This window comes from Tursiops truncatus, chromosome 9 (assembly GCF_011762595.2).
Source record: "Tursiops truncatus isolate mTurTru1 chromosome 9, mTurTru1.mat.Y, whole genome shotgun sequence".
NCBI lineage: Eukaryota > Metazoa > Chordata > Mammalia > Artiodactyla > Delphinidae > Tursiops > Tursiops truncatus.
This window is the reverse complement of record NC_047042.1, coordinates 54,747,438-54,760,795: the sequence shown is the minus strand read 5'-3', so window position 1 is coordinate 54,760,795 and position 13,358 is coordinate 54,747,438. Positions and strand designations below refer to the sequence as shown.

At 36.7% G+C, this 13,358-nt stretch overlaps 2 protein-coding genes across 3 annotated transcripts in view; one reads left to right on the top strand and one right to left on the bottom strand.

The window, feature by feature from the left end:
• GSDME (gasdermin E) overlaps positions 1 to 13,358 on the top strand; it is a 144,756-nt gene that overhangs the window by 108,692 nt on the left and 22,706 nt on the right. The window lies entirely within an intron of this gene.
• PALS2 (protein associated with LIN7 2, MAGUK p55 family member) overlaps positions 5,243 to 13,358 on the bottom strand; it is a 116,276-nt gene continuing 108,160 nt past the window's right edge. Inside the window, exon 12 of the mRNA XM_004313901.4 lies at positions 5,243 to 11,618. Coding sequence (XP_004313949.1) covers positions 11,442 to 11,618 — 177 coding nt within the window. The 3' untranslated portion in view covers positions 5,243 to 11,441. The remainder of the gene's footprint in view (positions 11,619 to 13,358) is intronic.

The following is a 13,358-nucleotide window of genomic DNA, read 5'->3' as shown; positions in this document are numbered from 1 at the left end:
GGTTTTCTGAAATAAGTATAAGGAACATACTGCAGAGAGAATGTGTGATATGAATCTACTTGTGTGAAAAACAGATATACATGTATCACAATGCATGGGAACCCTCATTTAAGAGTTTACAGGAAAGGATTTAGAGGTTGGGGCGCAAGAGGCACTGGGGGGAGTGGTTCACCCTTCTCTTCCTGTTACAATTTTGTACGTCTTAAAAATAACAACAAAAAACCCAAAACATCAAAAACTAAAGATAGGCTTAAGACAGAAAGAAAAGATGCCATCATCTAAGCAAGTGCTGGAAGTTTGGGTTACAGCAACTAAGGCAATCTGTCTAAGACTGGCCAGTTATCTTGCTGGACTGTGTTTTAGACATTAGCTGTTGAAAAAGATAGATATAGCCAGAAGCAGCCGCATTGCACAGGGAGATGAACTCGGTGCTTTGTGTCCACCTAGAGGGGTGGGATAGGGAGGGTAGAAGGCAGACGCAAGAGGGAAGGGATATGGGGAGATATACATATAGCTGATTCACTTTGTTATAAAGCAGAAACTAACACACCATTGTAAAGCAATTATACTCCAATAAAGATATTGGAAAAAAAGAAAAAGATACAGCCTTATGCTGCTACAGCAGACCCCCACTGGGATCTGGTGGGTGAGGTAGTAAGTAGTGCTGGACTCCAGTGAGGGTGAGACTGGGCCTCCAAAAGGTTCTTCTAACTAACTAGTTTCCTCATCATTAAATATTAATTTTAAATGTATGTTTATTTACTGCTTGAGATCCAGAACCATACTTCTTTCAATAATTAGATTTGGAAACAAGTTCTAGTATCCCAGAACACCTAGAAAACAGCAAGTAAATACAGTAGTATTTCCTAGAACAGAACAACCACCTTAACGCTGATGTTTCCACAACCACTTTTGTTTCATAAATGGATATAGGAAGAAATGCTGACATGACTAGCTGGTGTGGTGTGGCCTGATAAGGGACCCTAAAATGTGTTCATGACCTAATAAATCCCTAGAACCTGGCAAACGGAGACTTCACAGGTGTTTTTAGGTTGTGGACCTTGAGATGGACAGATTATTCTGGATTATCTGGGTGGAGCCTTAAAAGAAAGAAGGCAGAAGGGTCAGTGAGAGAGGGATTTGGCTAAAGAAAATGCAGGAAAGAGGAGGCATGAGAAGAATTCACTGCTGTCACTGGCTCTCAGGACAGAGGGGGCCAGTTCAAGGACAAGAGAGCAGTCGGTCAGCCAGCCAGCAAGGAAGGGGACTTCGGTTCTACAACTGCATGGAACTGGAGTCCAACAACAACATGCAAGAGCCTGGACGCAGATTCTCCTCCAGACCTGCAGGTAAGAGCCAGGGCAGGGCCTGGGAGACAACTTCACTTTAGCCTGGTGAAACTTGTGTTGGACTTCAGACCTACAGAACTGAGATGATAAGTTTGTATTTTAAGCTGCTAAGTTTGTGGTAATTTGTTACTGCAGTGATAGAAAACTAACAGGTAGTATAAGACGGAAGAATGAACCACACAGTTGGACCCTTGAACAACGTGAGTTTGAACTGCATAGGTCCACTTATATGGGGATTTTTTTCAATCAACACTACAGTACTATACAATCCACAGATGCCCAACCATGCATACCAAGGGATGACTTGACTTAAAACCTATTTTTTTTGGAATATAGGTGAAAAACTCTTTGACATAAAGCATAACAATATTTTCTTGGATCAGTCCCCCAACGCTAAATAAATAAAAGCAAACATAAGCAAATGGGACTGAGTTAAACTTAAAAGCTTTTGCACAGCAAATGAAACCATCAACTAAACAAAAAGGCAGCCTATGGAATGGGAGAAAATATTTGCAAATGAGGCTGCCGACAAGGGGTTAATATCCAAAATATACAAACAGCTCATACAACTCAATCATAGAAAAAAACCAATCAAAAAATGGACAGAAGACGTGAATAGATATTTTCCCAAAGAAGATATAGGGATGGCCAACAGGCACAAGAAAAGATGCTCAACACTGCTAATTATTAGAAAAATGCAAATCAAACCCACAATGAAGTATCACCTCAAACTGGTCAGAATGGCTATTATCAAAAAGCCTACAACAACAAATGTTGGAGAGGATGTGGAGAAAAGGGAACCTTTGTATACTGCTGGTGGGAATGTAAATCAGTGCAGCCACTACAGAAAACGGTATGGCGGGTCCTCAAAAACTAAAAATAGAACTAACGTGATCCAGCAATCCCACTACCTGAAAAAAATGAAACCATTAATTTGAAAAGATACATGCACGCCAATGTTCACAGCGTCATTACTTACAATAGCAAAGACATGGAAGCAACCTGAGTCCCCATGGAGAGATGACTGCATTAAGAAGATGTGGTGTACAGATGGAGAGATATACTATGTTCTTGGATTGGAAGAATCAATACTGTGAAAATGACTATACTACCCAAAGCAATCTACAGATTCAATGCAATCCCTATCAAATTACCAGTGGCATTTTTTACAGAACCAGAACAAAAAATCTTAAAATTTGTATGGAGACGCAAAAGACCCCGAATAGCCAAAGCAGTCTTGAGGGAAAAAAACGGAGCTGGAGGAATCAGACTCCCTGACTTCAGCCTATACTACAGAGCTACAGTAATCAAGACAATATGGTACTGGCACAAAAACAGAAATACAGATCAATGGAACAGGATAGAAAGCCCAGAAATAAACCCACGCTCCTATGGTCAACTAATCTATGACAAAGGAGGCAAGGATATACAATGGAGAAAAGACAGTCTCTTCAATAAGTGGTGCTAGGAAAACTGGACAGCCACATGTAAAAGAATGAAATTAGAACACTCCCTAACACCATACACAAAAAGAAACTCAAAATGGATTAGAGACCTATATGTAAGACCAGACACTGTAAAACTCTTAAGAGGAAAACATAGGAAGAACACTCTTTGACATAAATCACAGCAAGATCCTTTTTGACCCACCTCCTAGAGTAATGGAAATAAAAACAAAAATAACAAATGGGACCTAATGAAACTTAAAAGCTTTGGCAAAGCAAAGGAAACCATAAACAAGATGGAAAGACAATCCTCAGAATGGGAGAAAAGATTTGCAAACGAAGCAAACGGACAAAGGATTAATCTCCAAAGTATATAAACAGTTCATGCAGCTCAATATTAAAAAAACAAACAAGCCAATCCAAAAATGGGCAGAAGACCTAAATAGACATTTCGCCAAAGAAGACATACAGATGGCCAAGAAGCACATGAAAAGCTGCTCAACATCACTAATTATTAGAGAAATGCAAATCAAAAGTACAATGAGGTAGAATGAGGTACAACAGGTAGAATGGCCATCATCAGAAAATCTACAGACAACAAATGCTGGAGAGGGTGTGGAGAAAAGGGAACCCTCTTGCACTGCTGGTGGGAATGTAAATTGATACAGCCACTATGGAGAACAGTATGGAGGTTCCTTAAAAAATTAAAAATAGAATTACCATTATGACCAGCAATCCCACTACTGGGCACATACCCAGAGAAAATCATAACTCAAAAAGACACGTGCACCCCAATGTTCACTGCAGCACTATTTACAATAGCCAGTTCATGAAAGCCACCTAAATGCCCATCAACAGACGAATGGATAAAGAAGATGTGGTACATATATACAATGGAATATTACTCGGCCATAAAAGGAATGAAGTTGGGTCGCTTGTAGAGATGTGGATGGATCTAGAGACTGTCATACAGAGTGAAGTAAGTCAGAGAAAAACAAATACCATATATTAACGCATATATGTGGAACCTAGAAAAATGGTCCAGATGAACCAGTTTGCAGAGACACAGATGTAGAGAACAAACATACAGACACCAAGGAGGGAAAGTGGCGGGGGGTGGTGGCGGTGGTGTGATGAATTGGGAGGTTGGGATTGACATGTATATGTTGATGTGTATAAAATAGATAATAAAAACCTGATGTATAAAAAAATAAAATTCAAAAAAAAGATGTGTGTATATATAGATATGTAATGGAATATTACTCAGCTATAAAAAAGAATGAAATACTGCCATTTGCAACAATGTGGATGGACCTAGAGAGTACTATGCCTAGTGAAATAAGGACAAATGCTATATGATATTCACTTACATGTGGAATCTACAAAATAATACCAATGAATGTATATACAAAACAGAAACAGGCTCACAGACATAGAAAACAAATTTGTGGTTACTAAAAGGGGGAGGGGGGAGGGACAAATTAAGGATATGAGATTAACAGATACAAACTACTATATGGAAAATAGATAAGCAGTGAGGATTTACTGTATGGCATAGTGAATTATACCCATGATCTTGTAATAACCTATAATGGAATATAATTTGTAAAAATACAGAGTCACTATGCTGTACACTTGAAACTAACAATATTGTAAAGCAGCTATATTTCAATTAAAAGACTAATTCTTTCAGAAATACCAGAAATACACTAGACTAGCAATTTCTGAAGTATGAGGTATAGAATCCTGGAAACTAGCTTGGGAAAGAGTTGCCAAAGTACCTTTTCTGGAAACAGGCTTCCTGCACTCACCCACATTCACGCCTCCATCCCTTGGCCAGTCTGGTGGGTCCACCTCCCTTTCTCACCGCAGGCTTCAGGGCTGAGCTGTGTGCCACAGCAGGCATTGTCTTTCCCATCAGGGTTTCTCTTTCTTGGCTAGCTGGGAAATGGTCCTAGTATTCCATGCCATCTAAGCTTAGAGGTCTTTTCTTGATCCTGTATTTTAACCTTCCCTGTCTCTGGAAATCTTTCCTTGAAGAAGTCATCTTTGAAAGCCACGGAATCTTTGGGCTGGGACAGACGAAACAATAATTAGGATTTCCTTGTGAAAAAAGGGAGGCAGGTGAAAAATTGATCTATTTTGGTGGGAAGATCTAAAATAACATCAGAGGCTTTTAACAAAGACTATTAGCATTTAAAAGAAATTGGTGAAGCTCATCTGATACTCTCTGTATTTTATTATCTCCAAGCCTTAGTGCTACCTATAAATGAAACACTACAATTTCCCAATATTAAATATTTATTTCTTTACATATACAAAAATATTTTACCAGGAGTATGCAATCTCACAGATTGGACATTTCAGTAACTTTCATTTTGGACAACATATGGAAATAATGTGAAAAGAAAAATTTATAGGGACAGTTTCTGAGAAATCAATACTTAATTGTACTGCAGGAAAATTTTATTTATACAAGGACAGCAATAATGTTTCTTTTATACAGGAACTAGTAATACAGTTACTTGGAAAGCAGTAGCAATTTTATTTTTAAACTTTTTTCACCAGAAACTTACTTTGGCAGCTTGTTCAGCTTTGATTTTTTGGTTGCTAACAAGCATTTTGCCCTCCATTAAAAAACAAACAAAAACATAAAGGTCTCTTCTACAATCATTTCAAAGACCAGAGGTTAAAAGGAGCATGCATATGTGTTCAAAATAAATATATACCAAGAGAGATGGAAAAAAAGTCCCCCAAGGTCTTCACATCAATTTCTCATCATGGGCTCTAACAGAGCTAACAACGTGGAAATTATACCAGCTGCTGAACCCCAGTGCTCCTTCTTCTATAGCAAAATCCAAGACACCACTTTCTTAAAAATCAATGTTACTGAAAAAACAGGAGTCAGCAGCTGTTTTTTAAAGTGGACACACAGCCAAAGGAAATATTTATCTTGTATTTCAGTTACAGATGGAGATCAGCTATTCCTCAAATCAGGTTTTACTGAAAAGACTTAAGGCATCTCTCAGTTGGACCGTGTTTACCAGAACAAGGTTTATGTCTCCAAAGTAAGGTTACTCATACCACTGCCTGCCTCTCCTATTTAAGAGTAAGATGAGAACCACACATTTTAACTGGTAATGACTTCTGGGTTAGTAATACATAGCAGAGGAGTTTCCCTCTTCCTCCAAGCTCCCAGGCCACCTTGACTGATGTGAGGAAGGTCAAATTTCAGGCATGGCTTGTCATATTTGTATGTTTCTACCCCTGGCATGCTATTGCTGAAGTGCAGTAAAGACATCTATCTCCAACTTTTAAAATAAGACCTTTTGGCTTCTACTCTGTGGTAGTGACAATACCTGTTCAATGGGACTCAAGACAAGTCCCATTGTCTTGAGTTGCAAGACATTGCAAGCATTTAGGCATTTAATCTGCCAAGTTGTAAGTGGCATTTACATTACCTGTAGATGTGTTCATTCAGTTTGTGCCAGAGATTAGAAACAGTAAAAGCTGGTAGGGAAAAAAAAAAAATTGTCACTTCTGACCGACTTTGGCACGTGGAGGCAAGTCAGATTTATCATAGCACTACAGTATCAGCCAGTGGCCCTGAAACAATTAGAGAACAAATCTAAAATGCATTCATGTTATGCATCCATACCATGGATTCAAGGTCCCCTAACTGGACCTAACTGAATGTGTTTCCCCTTTTAAAGAAACAGATGCCTTTTAAACTTACACTAAACAACTTACACTTCAGGCATAAGGTAGGGCAGCTTTAAGGGGCAAACATCAGAGTGTCTCTGGATGCTTACTTAAATTGTGGACTGCCTACTTAAATTTTGTTTGACTTGTGAGTGGTCAAGGTAGCAAGGATTTGCTAAAGGTTTGGACTTAGAGTAGGATTCTGAACTCAAGACCTCCTGACCAGGACCACTAAGAGAGCAGAACACATCCTCTTCCAGGCTGGAACTATCAATGCATCCTCAGAGCTGTTTTAAAACTGAAGGTAGAATTTCTGAATGGTGTGCACCAATCACTATGTTACCTCCAAAAGAGGTACATTTTAAAAGAACTAAAAGATAAGCAACCTCAGGGTAAGTGAATAAACAGATAAAGTAGCTTAATAAGGATTTTCCAATTTAGCATTTATCACATCAGAGTTATAAATTACTTCTTGTAATTTAAGGTGAAGACAAATATTAAGTTAGCCTTATTTAACAAGTGTAATATTAAAACTAAAGGGAGATATAAATTTTATCAAAGGTCACATGGTCAGGAGTCAGAATTAGGATCTCAACCAGTAGAAGGACACCAGCTCTATTTTTATCAAAAGAGAGACTATTTTAAAGAAAGCAGTACAGTGTATTGCAGAAGTAGTGCAAACGTGCTTTTAAATTCTTACCTTAGAAATGAGATATCATTCCTTCACTTTTTAGTGTTTTTAAGGACTCATTTTTGATTCTGTGCATTAAATCATTCCAGGAACACACAAAGTAACATGACAAATTATGGGAAATATTAAAAATGAATAAAACTTGAAGCTAACAAAAATGCAGTTAAAAAATAATCTTACCTTAAAAAAATTATATAATTGTTATCTTCTGCAGATACACAATGTATACGTAAAAACTCATGAACTATTAGTCGACTGTATTCTTAAAAGTCTGTGAATAATATTAACTTGTACTATATACAATAATGCTCTTATTTAAAATTCTGAATTTCTCCCAAGAACTCCAAATCTATTACAGATGTTATTACATGAATTCTCACAACAAATCCAATGAAACAAGAGGAGGGCAGGTACCATAATCTCTAAGCCGGAACCATATCACAAACTCATTTGAAGGTTTAAATAAGTATTTCCCAAGAGGCTTCCATCTAGGACTCTGTCCTTTTTCCCTAAGGAAACTAAGTTATAATAATTTTCTGAGCTTAATTCCAAATATATTTTTCAGAAAGGGGATTAGTATCTGCCTCAAGGTAAAGCCAGAGCCTATGAAAACAATGTGAAAAAAGTTTCATAATGTCTAAGAATAGGGAGTAATTAAAAATGTAAAAGCACTAGTTATAATTACGTGGGTGAACAGATTTAATTTTACTATTCACGTATCTTGGGAGAATTTTTACATATTATACACATAGCTGTGTGCGTATATATATATAATGTATATATATTATATATACATTATATATATATATAATATATATATTATATATGGTGACTCAAACGTTTAAAAAATGACCTGCTATCTATATACATAAAACTTCACGATTGCTTTTTCCATTCTTAGTATAAAGATTCATTACTATAAAATTATTGGCTCCCTAGCCTGTGATTTCTGGAAAACGGGGTGTTGTTTCAGAAGCCGTGTAAGTACAATGTTAAGTAGATCATTATTTTGACCAATTTTCAAAACTTTTATGTTCAGTGTTTACAAATTTAAAATAATTGTACCTAACTCCATAGCTATCCATCATAAAAATCAACCCCAATTACTGGATCATGACACTTACTGTTATCCATAAAAATAAGTACAAATTTAAATGAATCTTTAAAGCAACGATCATCCTCTACTGTCACTGGGATATTACGGTCAAAGCAGTTAGTATCTGGCCAGTCTATAATGCTACACTAACATATTTTATTGCTAATTTGCATTATTTTCTAAATTTGTGTTAATATCCGATTTGCTCTTTTAAAGAAAACTTGTCCTTATAAGCTATTATATTAAATTTACTAGATTCTAGAATCTAGGGTTCAGGCTACTATTGCTGTACTGGGTTTATGATACGATTTCTACTTTAGAAAGCTATCTTCAGCAATGGTATGGTTAGACTTGGCAAAAGTAAACAAAGTTCTGATGTACTGGATAGTATTTTATTTGATACTATCCAAATATCAAACAGAAATTGAGACTGCATAATCGAGGCATGGCTGTAATAAAAGTAAAATTCTACTTGAGTGCATCACATATATTCTACTACTTACGGTTAAATGATTCATCCAGGGACATCAACTCTATGGATATGGGGTATTTGTATATTTAAAAATAAAAAATATATATAATATTTAGCTGTATATAAACAGTCATGCCCTGAATGCTGAATGTGGATACTCACCTGTCCACAAGGAATCCTCAGGTGCATTAGTGTACTGGCACATCGTTTCCCAAAAGCATATGCACGTGCATGTATATTTTAACTATTACCAATTGTTCAACATCACTTTAAACTATTTTCTCATTAGTAAAGCTAATTATCTTAGACCTTTCCTACAAGAGAGGTTCACATTTCGTTGATCACAACTATACTCTCATTGCCTCGGGAGAATCCCAGAGCCTCTGGGACTCCTTGCCCCAGCAGAGCTCTGCTGGTTCCTGCAGACCCAGATGGGACTTGAGTTTCAAGTTCAATGACTCTTTACTGAGATAAACGAACTTTTCTAAATTTATTCTCTTCAGCTCTGGCGTCTCGACTGAAATGAAATCAACTGCACTGTTCCATTTTATATTAGGAGGCATCTCATATTAACTAAGTAGTTAGTCATGAATACCATTTATAATAGAAATAATTCCTTTAAGTGTAGTCTGTTTTCTAAATAATGTGCATTTTATACCATATGATAAGGCTTAAGATATATATGATGTAAAAATCATCTCTGTTGTGTCAAGATGGGTAAAATATTTTGTGTATAAACTTCTTGAGCTGCTACAATGATTCCAAAGAGGCTCCACACAGCAGCATGAAGGCACACCGCAGAAGACAGCACATTTCCTGAGAATGTGGAAATACAATTTCTCTTAAAGCTTACAGTGTGTTGAGACACTAAGTCATGGGACATCATCTCGACACTGTGCTTTGATTCATGTTGCTTTGAGAAGCCAAGAATTTGATGTAAATATATGTGGTTTAAAAGTTACCAAAGTTATTAAAAGGGTGTGATCCATTCTGCCACCAATTTCCTATCCTAGGACAAAACATGAATTTGTGTTCTGGATATGAAATGCTGGATGAAAAAAAACACCTATGGATTTCCAATCTTAACCATACAGCAACTTGGGTGTTCGGTCTCATTGTGAAGAACAGTGTGTGCGTGCTGCTTAATGCCATGTATTTTCTCTTCCCTCTGAGTCCTCCTGGCCGCATTCTGTGTGACAGCTTTGGTGAGGGGAAAACAAATTCAGCAGCCAGGTGTCTGGTGCCTAGCACCAGACAAAGATGACCACCAGTATTTAAGCACCTAACCCTTTAAGTGTGAATACTGTTTATGTGAAAAGCTAGCAGCAATATAAAATATGGCTAACTTAGTTTAATGATGACCTGCATCTCTGAATATGTTTTAGGAAGAATTTATACCATCTAAGAATCCTAAAAGAATATACTAACTGAGATTAATTTTGGAAATTTGTATATGTTAATGCATCTAAAGACGGAAAACTGTTTTCCTAATCATTAAACAAAAAAGTACATTTCCTAACAGAAATGTAAAAAATATATATAATACATTATTTAATATATATTATATAATACATACAATGTACATATTATATAATGTATATATTATATTGAGATAAAACAGCTGACAGTTATTTCCAAATTTCATAAATCGTTCAATGGATTTGGTTCACAACATAACAAACCGAAAAAATACCCTAATGATCACATCACACTTCAAAAGCACACTGATTGTTCACAAAACCCCCCAATTGCAAACTTGGAGGCATTTTTCAGCGTCACAGAAATTTTCAGAGGTGTGATACATTTGCTGACCATATCCTAATAAAAAAACTGTATAAAGCAATAGGTTCATTTTTGTTAGTTAAACTTTTACATGTACAAATAAATCAACTTTCAGAGTCATTTTGCTGTAAGGTTTTGCAGGATAAGGCACCCTCTCAGCTGGCACGGCCTTGCTTGTTGTGTACATGTTAACGAAGCATCAGCCTGTCACTGCAACAAATGAGAGTGCAAAGTATTGCTCTTCATATTTTCACGAGAGAGAATGAAGGGAAAAAAACTAATATAGCTGCGTAAATTAAAGTGGATAGCCATACATCTCTGTAATAATGAAACTATGTAGCATTGAGCAGACTTCTGATGTCAGTATTGGATGGTAGTAGACTAGCTGTAGCACTGACATTAAAATTCTGCTTCTGTAAGAAATTATACATATTAGGAAAGAAGGCCAATAAACCATTATTTTCTACTAATAAGAGTAGCTGACCCTTCACTAAATACTGAACTAAATGACAGCTTTACAAAACTATTTCAAGTATTCATTATCACAGTGAAAATATGAGACCAATGTTAGAGTGAATGATTTGAAAATTCCTTTGATGAAAAAGGCAAGGGTACTAAATCAAAACATATACAAAATGCTTCAACGCATTTCTTTATGTGATATGAATAGAAAGATTATTCATAAAAAGTTAGAAAAATTAAGATAAATTATATATTAGTACACCTTCCCAACCACATTTTCTATAAAAATCCAGAATAGTGTACTGGTACTTCAATCTACACAATAAAAATGCCTGGACTTGGCAGATATCTTCTATCTGTGCATGTATTTTCTCAGTAGAAGGTTTATTTGTTGCAGTCACTTTTTGAAAGTTTTATTTTAATTGTGAACCTTATTGAATCATCAGTAAACCCAGCTGATTGGGACCCACTGTGGCTCCATTCTCAGTTTCTCTATGGCAGTTTGTAGTTTCTCAAAGGCTTTGTCTAGATTGTCATTTACAATGATCAGATCAAAATAGTGGTTGTATGCTCTTTGAATCCGTGCACTTTCATCCACTGTTTTCTTCAAGTCAGAGTCCTGTCAAAGAGTTTTAAAAGGAAAAGTTTACATAATGTATATTTAATTGCTCAAAACCAACTCAAAGTGAAATAAGTAGGTTGGATATTTGTTTGTTGTGATTCTGATACTAATCCTCAAAATCTAATCTATATAGATTGTTAAAAAAGACATTACCATCTGTTCCTATCCTAGTCTTTCCAGCTGGCACTCATGTTTGAATTTATGAGTATTCTGTATCTTCTGTTTCACTGATACTAAGGTAAGATTCCTGATTAAAAGACTGCTGACAATATCTTGGGGTGAAACCCAAAGTAATAAAAGAATTCTTGTAGGTGACTGGTCTCTAGCCCAACTGCATCACCCTTCTCAAAACATTTTTATCGTATGGATCCTGTAACTCATGGAACCCAATCTGCAGCGGCTGTTAAGCTCAAAGCCAAATTTGCTGCCTTTCTCTAAGAAAAAGAACCTCAGAAATGTATTTTGAAGGCTGCCTGTCCATGCTCCCCACCCCCAACAACACACACACACTTTTATCTATTTTTTTAGCTAGTACTGTTTATATTTCATAAAATATTTCTAGTCATTTTGGAACAATGTGGGGGAATAAATAAGTAATGGGTTTTGCATGAGCAAGTAAAGCTTTTCATTAAATTGCAAGTGTTATGAAATTTCATAATGCTTCTACATGTTCTTCAAATACTGAGCTCCTATTAAAGCGTCTACTGTATTTCATAATTTGTGGATATAAAAATGAATAAGAAAGAATGGGCTCCTACCCTCCAGTGGAGGAGACAAATATAGGTCAAATAAACAAAAACCTGCAAGTTGTAATAAGTACTATGAAAGAAACCAACCAGGAACAAAGAATTTTAAGAGATCTACTTTAGACACAGTGCTTACAAATACTCTACAAATGAATAAATGATATTTAAACTGAGTAAATTAGATTTAAACTGAGAACTATAGTGGGAGAAAGACCATTCCAGGCAGAGGAAATAGGAATGTAAAGTTCAGGAGGAAAATCACCCAGATGTGTTTAAGATACTGAAAGACCAAGATGGATGGAGGCTTAGGGAGGGTGGGTAGTAAGTTGAGATAGCCCAGGCTAGGTCATGGAGGACCTAGATGCAATGGAAAGACATCTCTGGATTATGATGGTGGCAGAGGAGATGGAAATGACACCAGACTAGAAATATATTTTGGTGATAAAATCATCAGGATTAACTGATGGGCTGGATATGAAAAATGAGGAATATGAATGAATCAAAAATAGCTCGAGGGGCTTCCCTGGTGGCGCAGTGGTTGAGAGTCCGCCTGCCGATGCAGGGGACACAGGTTTGTGCCCCGGTCCGGGAAGATCCCACATGCTGCGGAGCGGCTGGGCCCGTGAGCCATGGCCACTGAGCCTGCATGTCCGGAGCCTGTGCTCCGCAACGGGAGAGGCCACAACAGTGAGAGGCCCGCATACGGCAAAAAAAAAAAAAAATAGCTCGAGTTTCTAGCTTGAATAAATGGGTGGTTGCAGAAGATGCAGAGTTGAGGGGGTGGGAGTGTGAAAAACACGATATTGGTGAGAGGAAACAAAACATTCTACTTTGTTTGTACATGTTAAGTTTAACATGTCTGTGAGACATTCAAGTGCAGATGTAACGTTAAGTAGGTAATGGTTATATAAATTGGAGCTCTGAGGTGAGGTCTGGGTTATCTACATATAAATTAGGAATCATCAGCATAACAACGATATGTAAGTTAGTG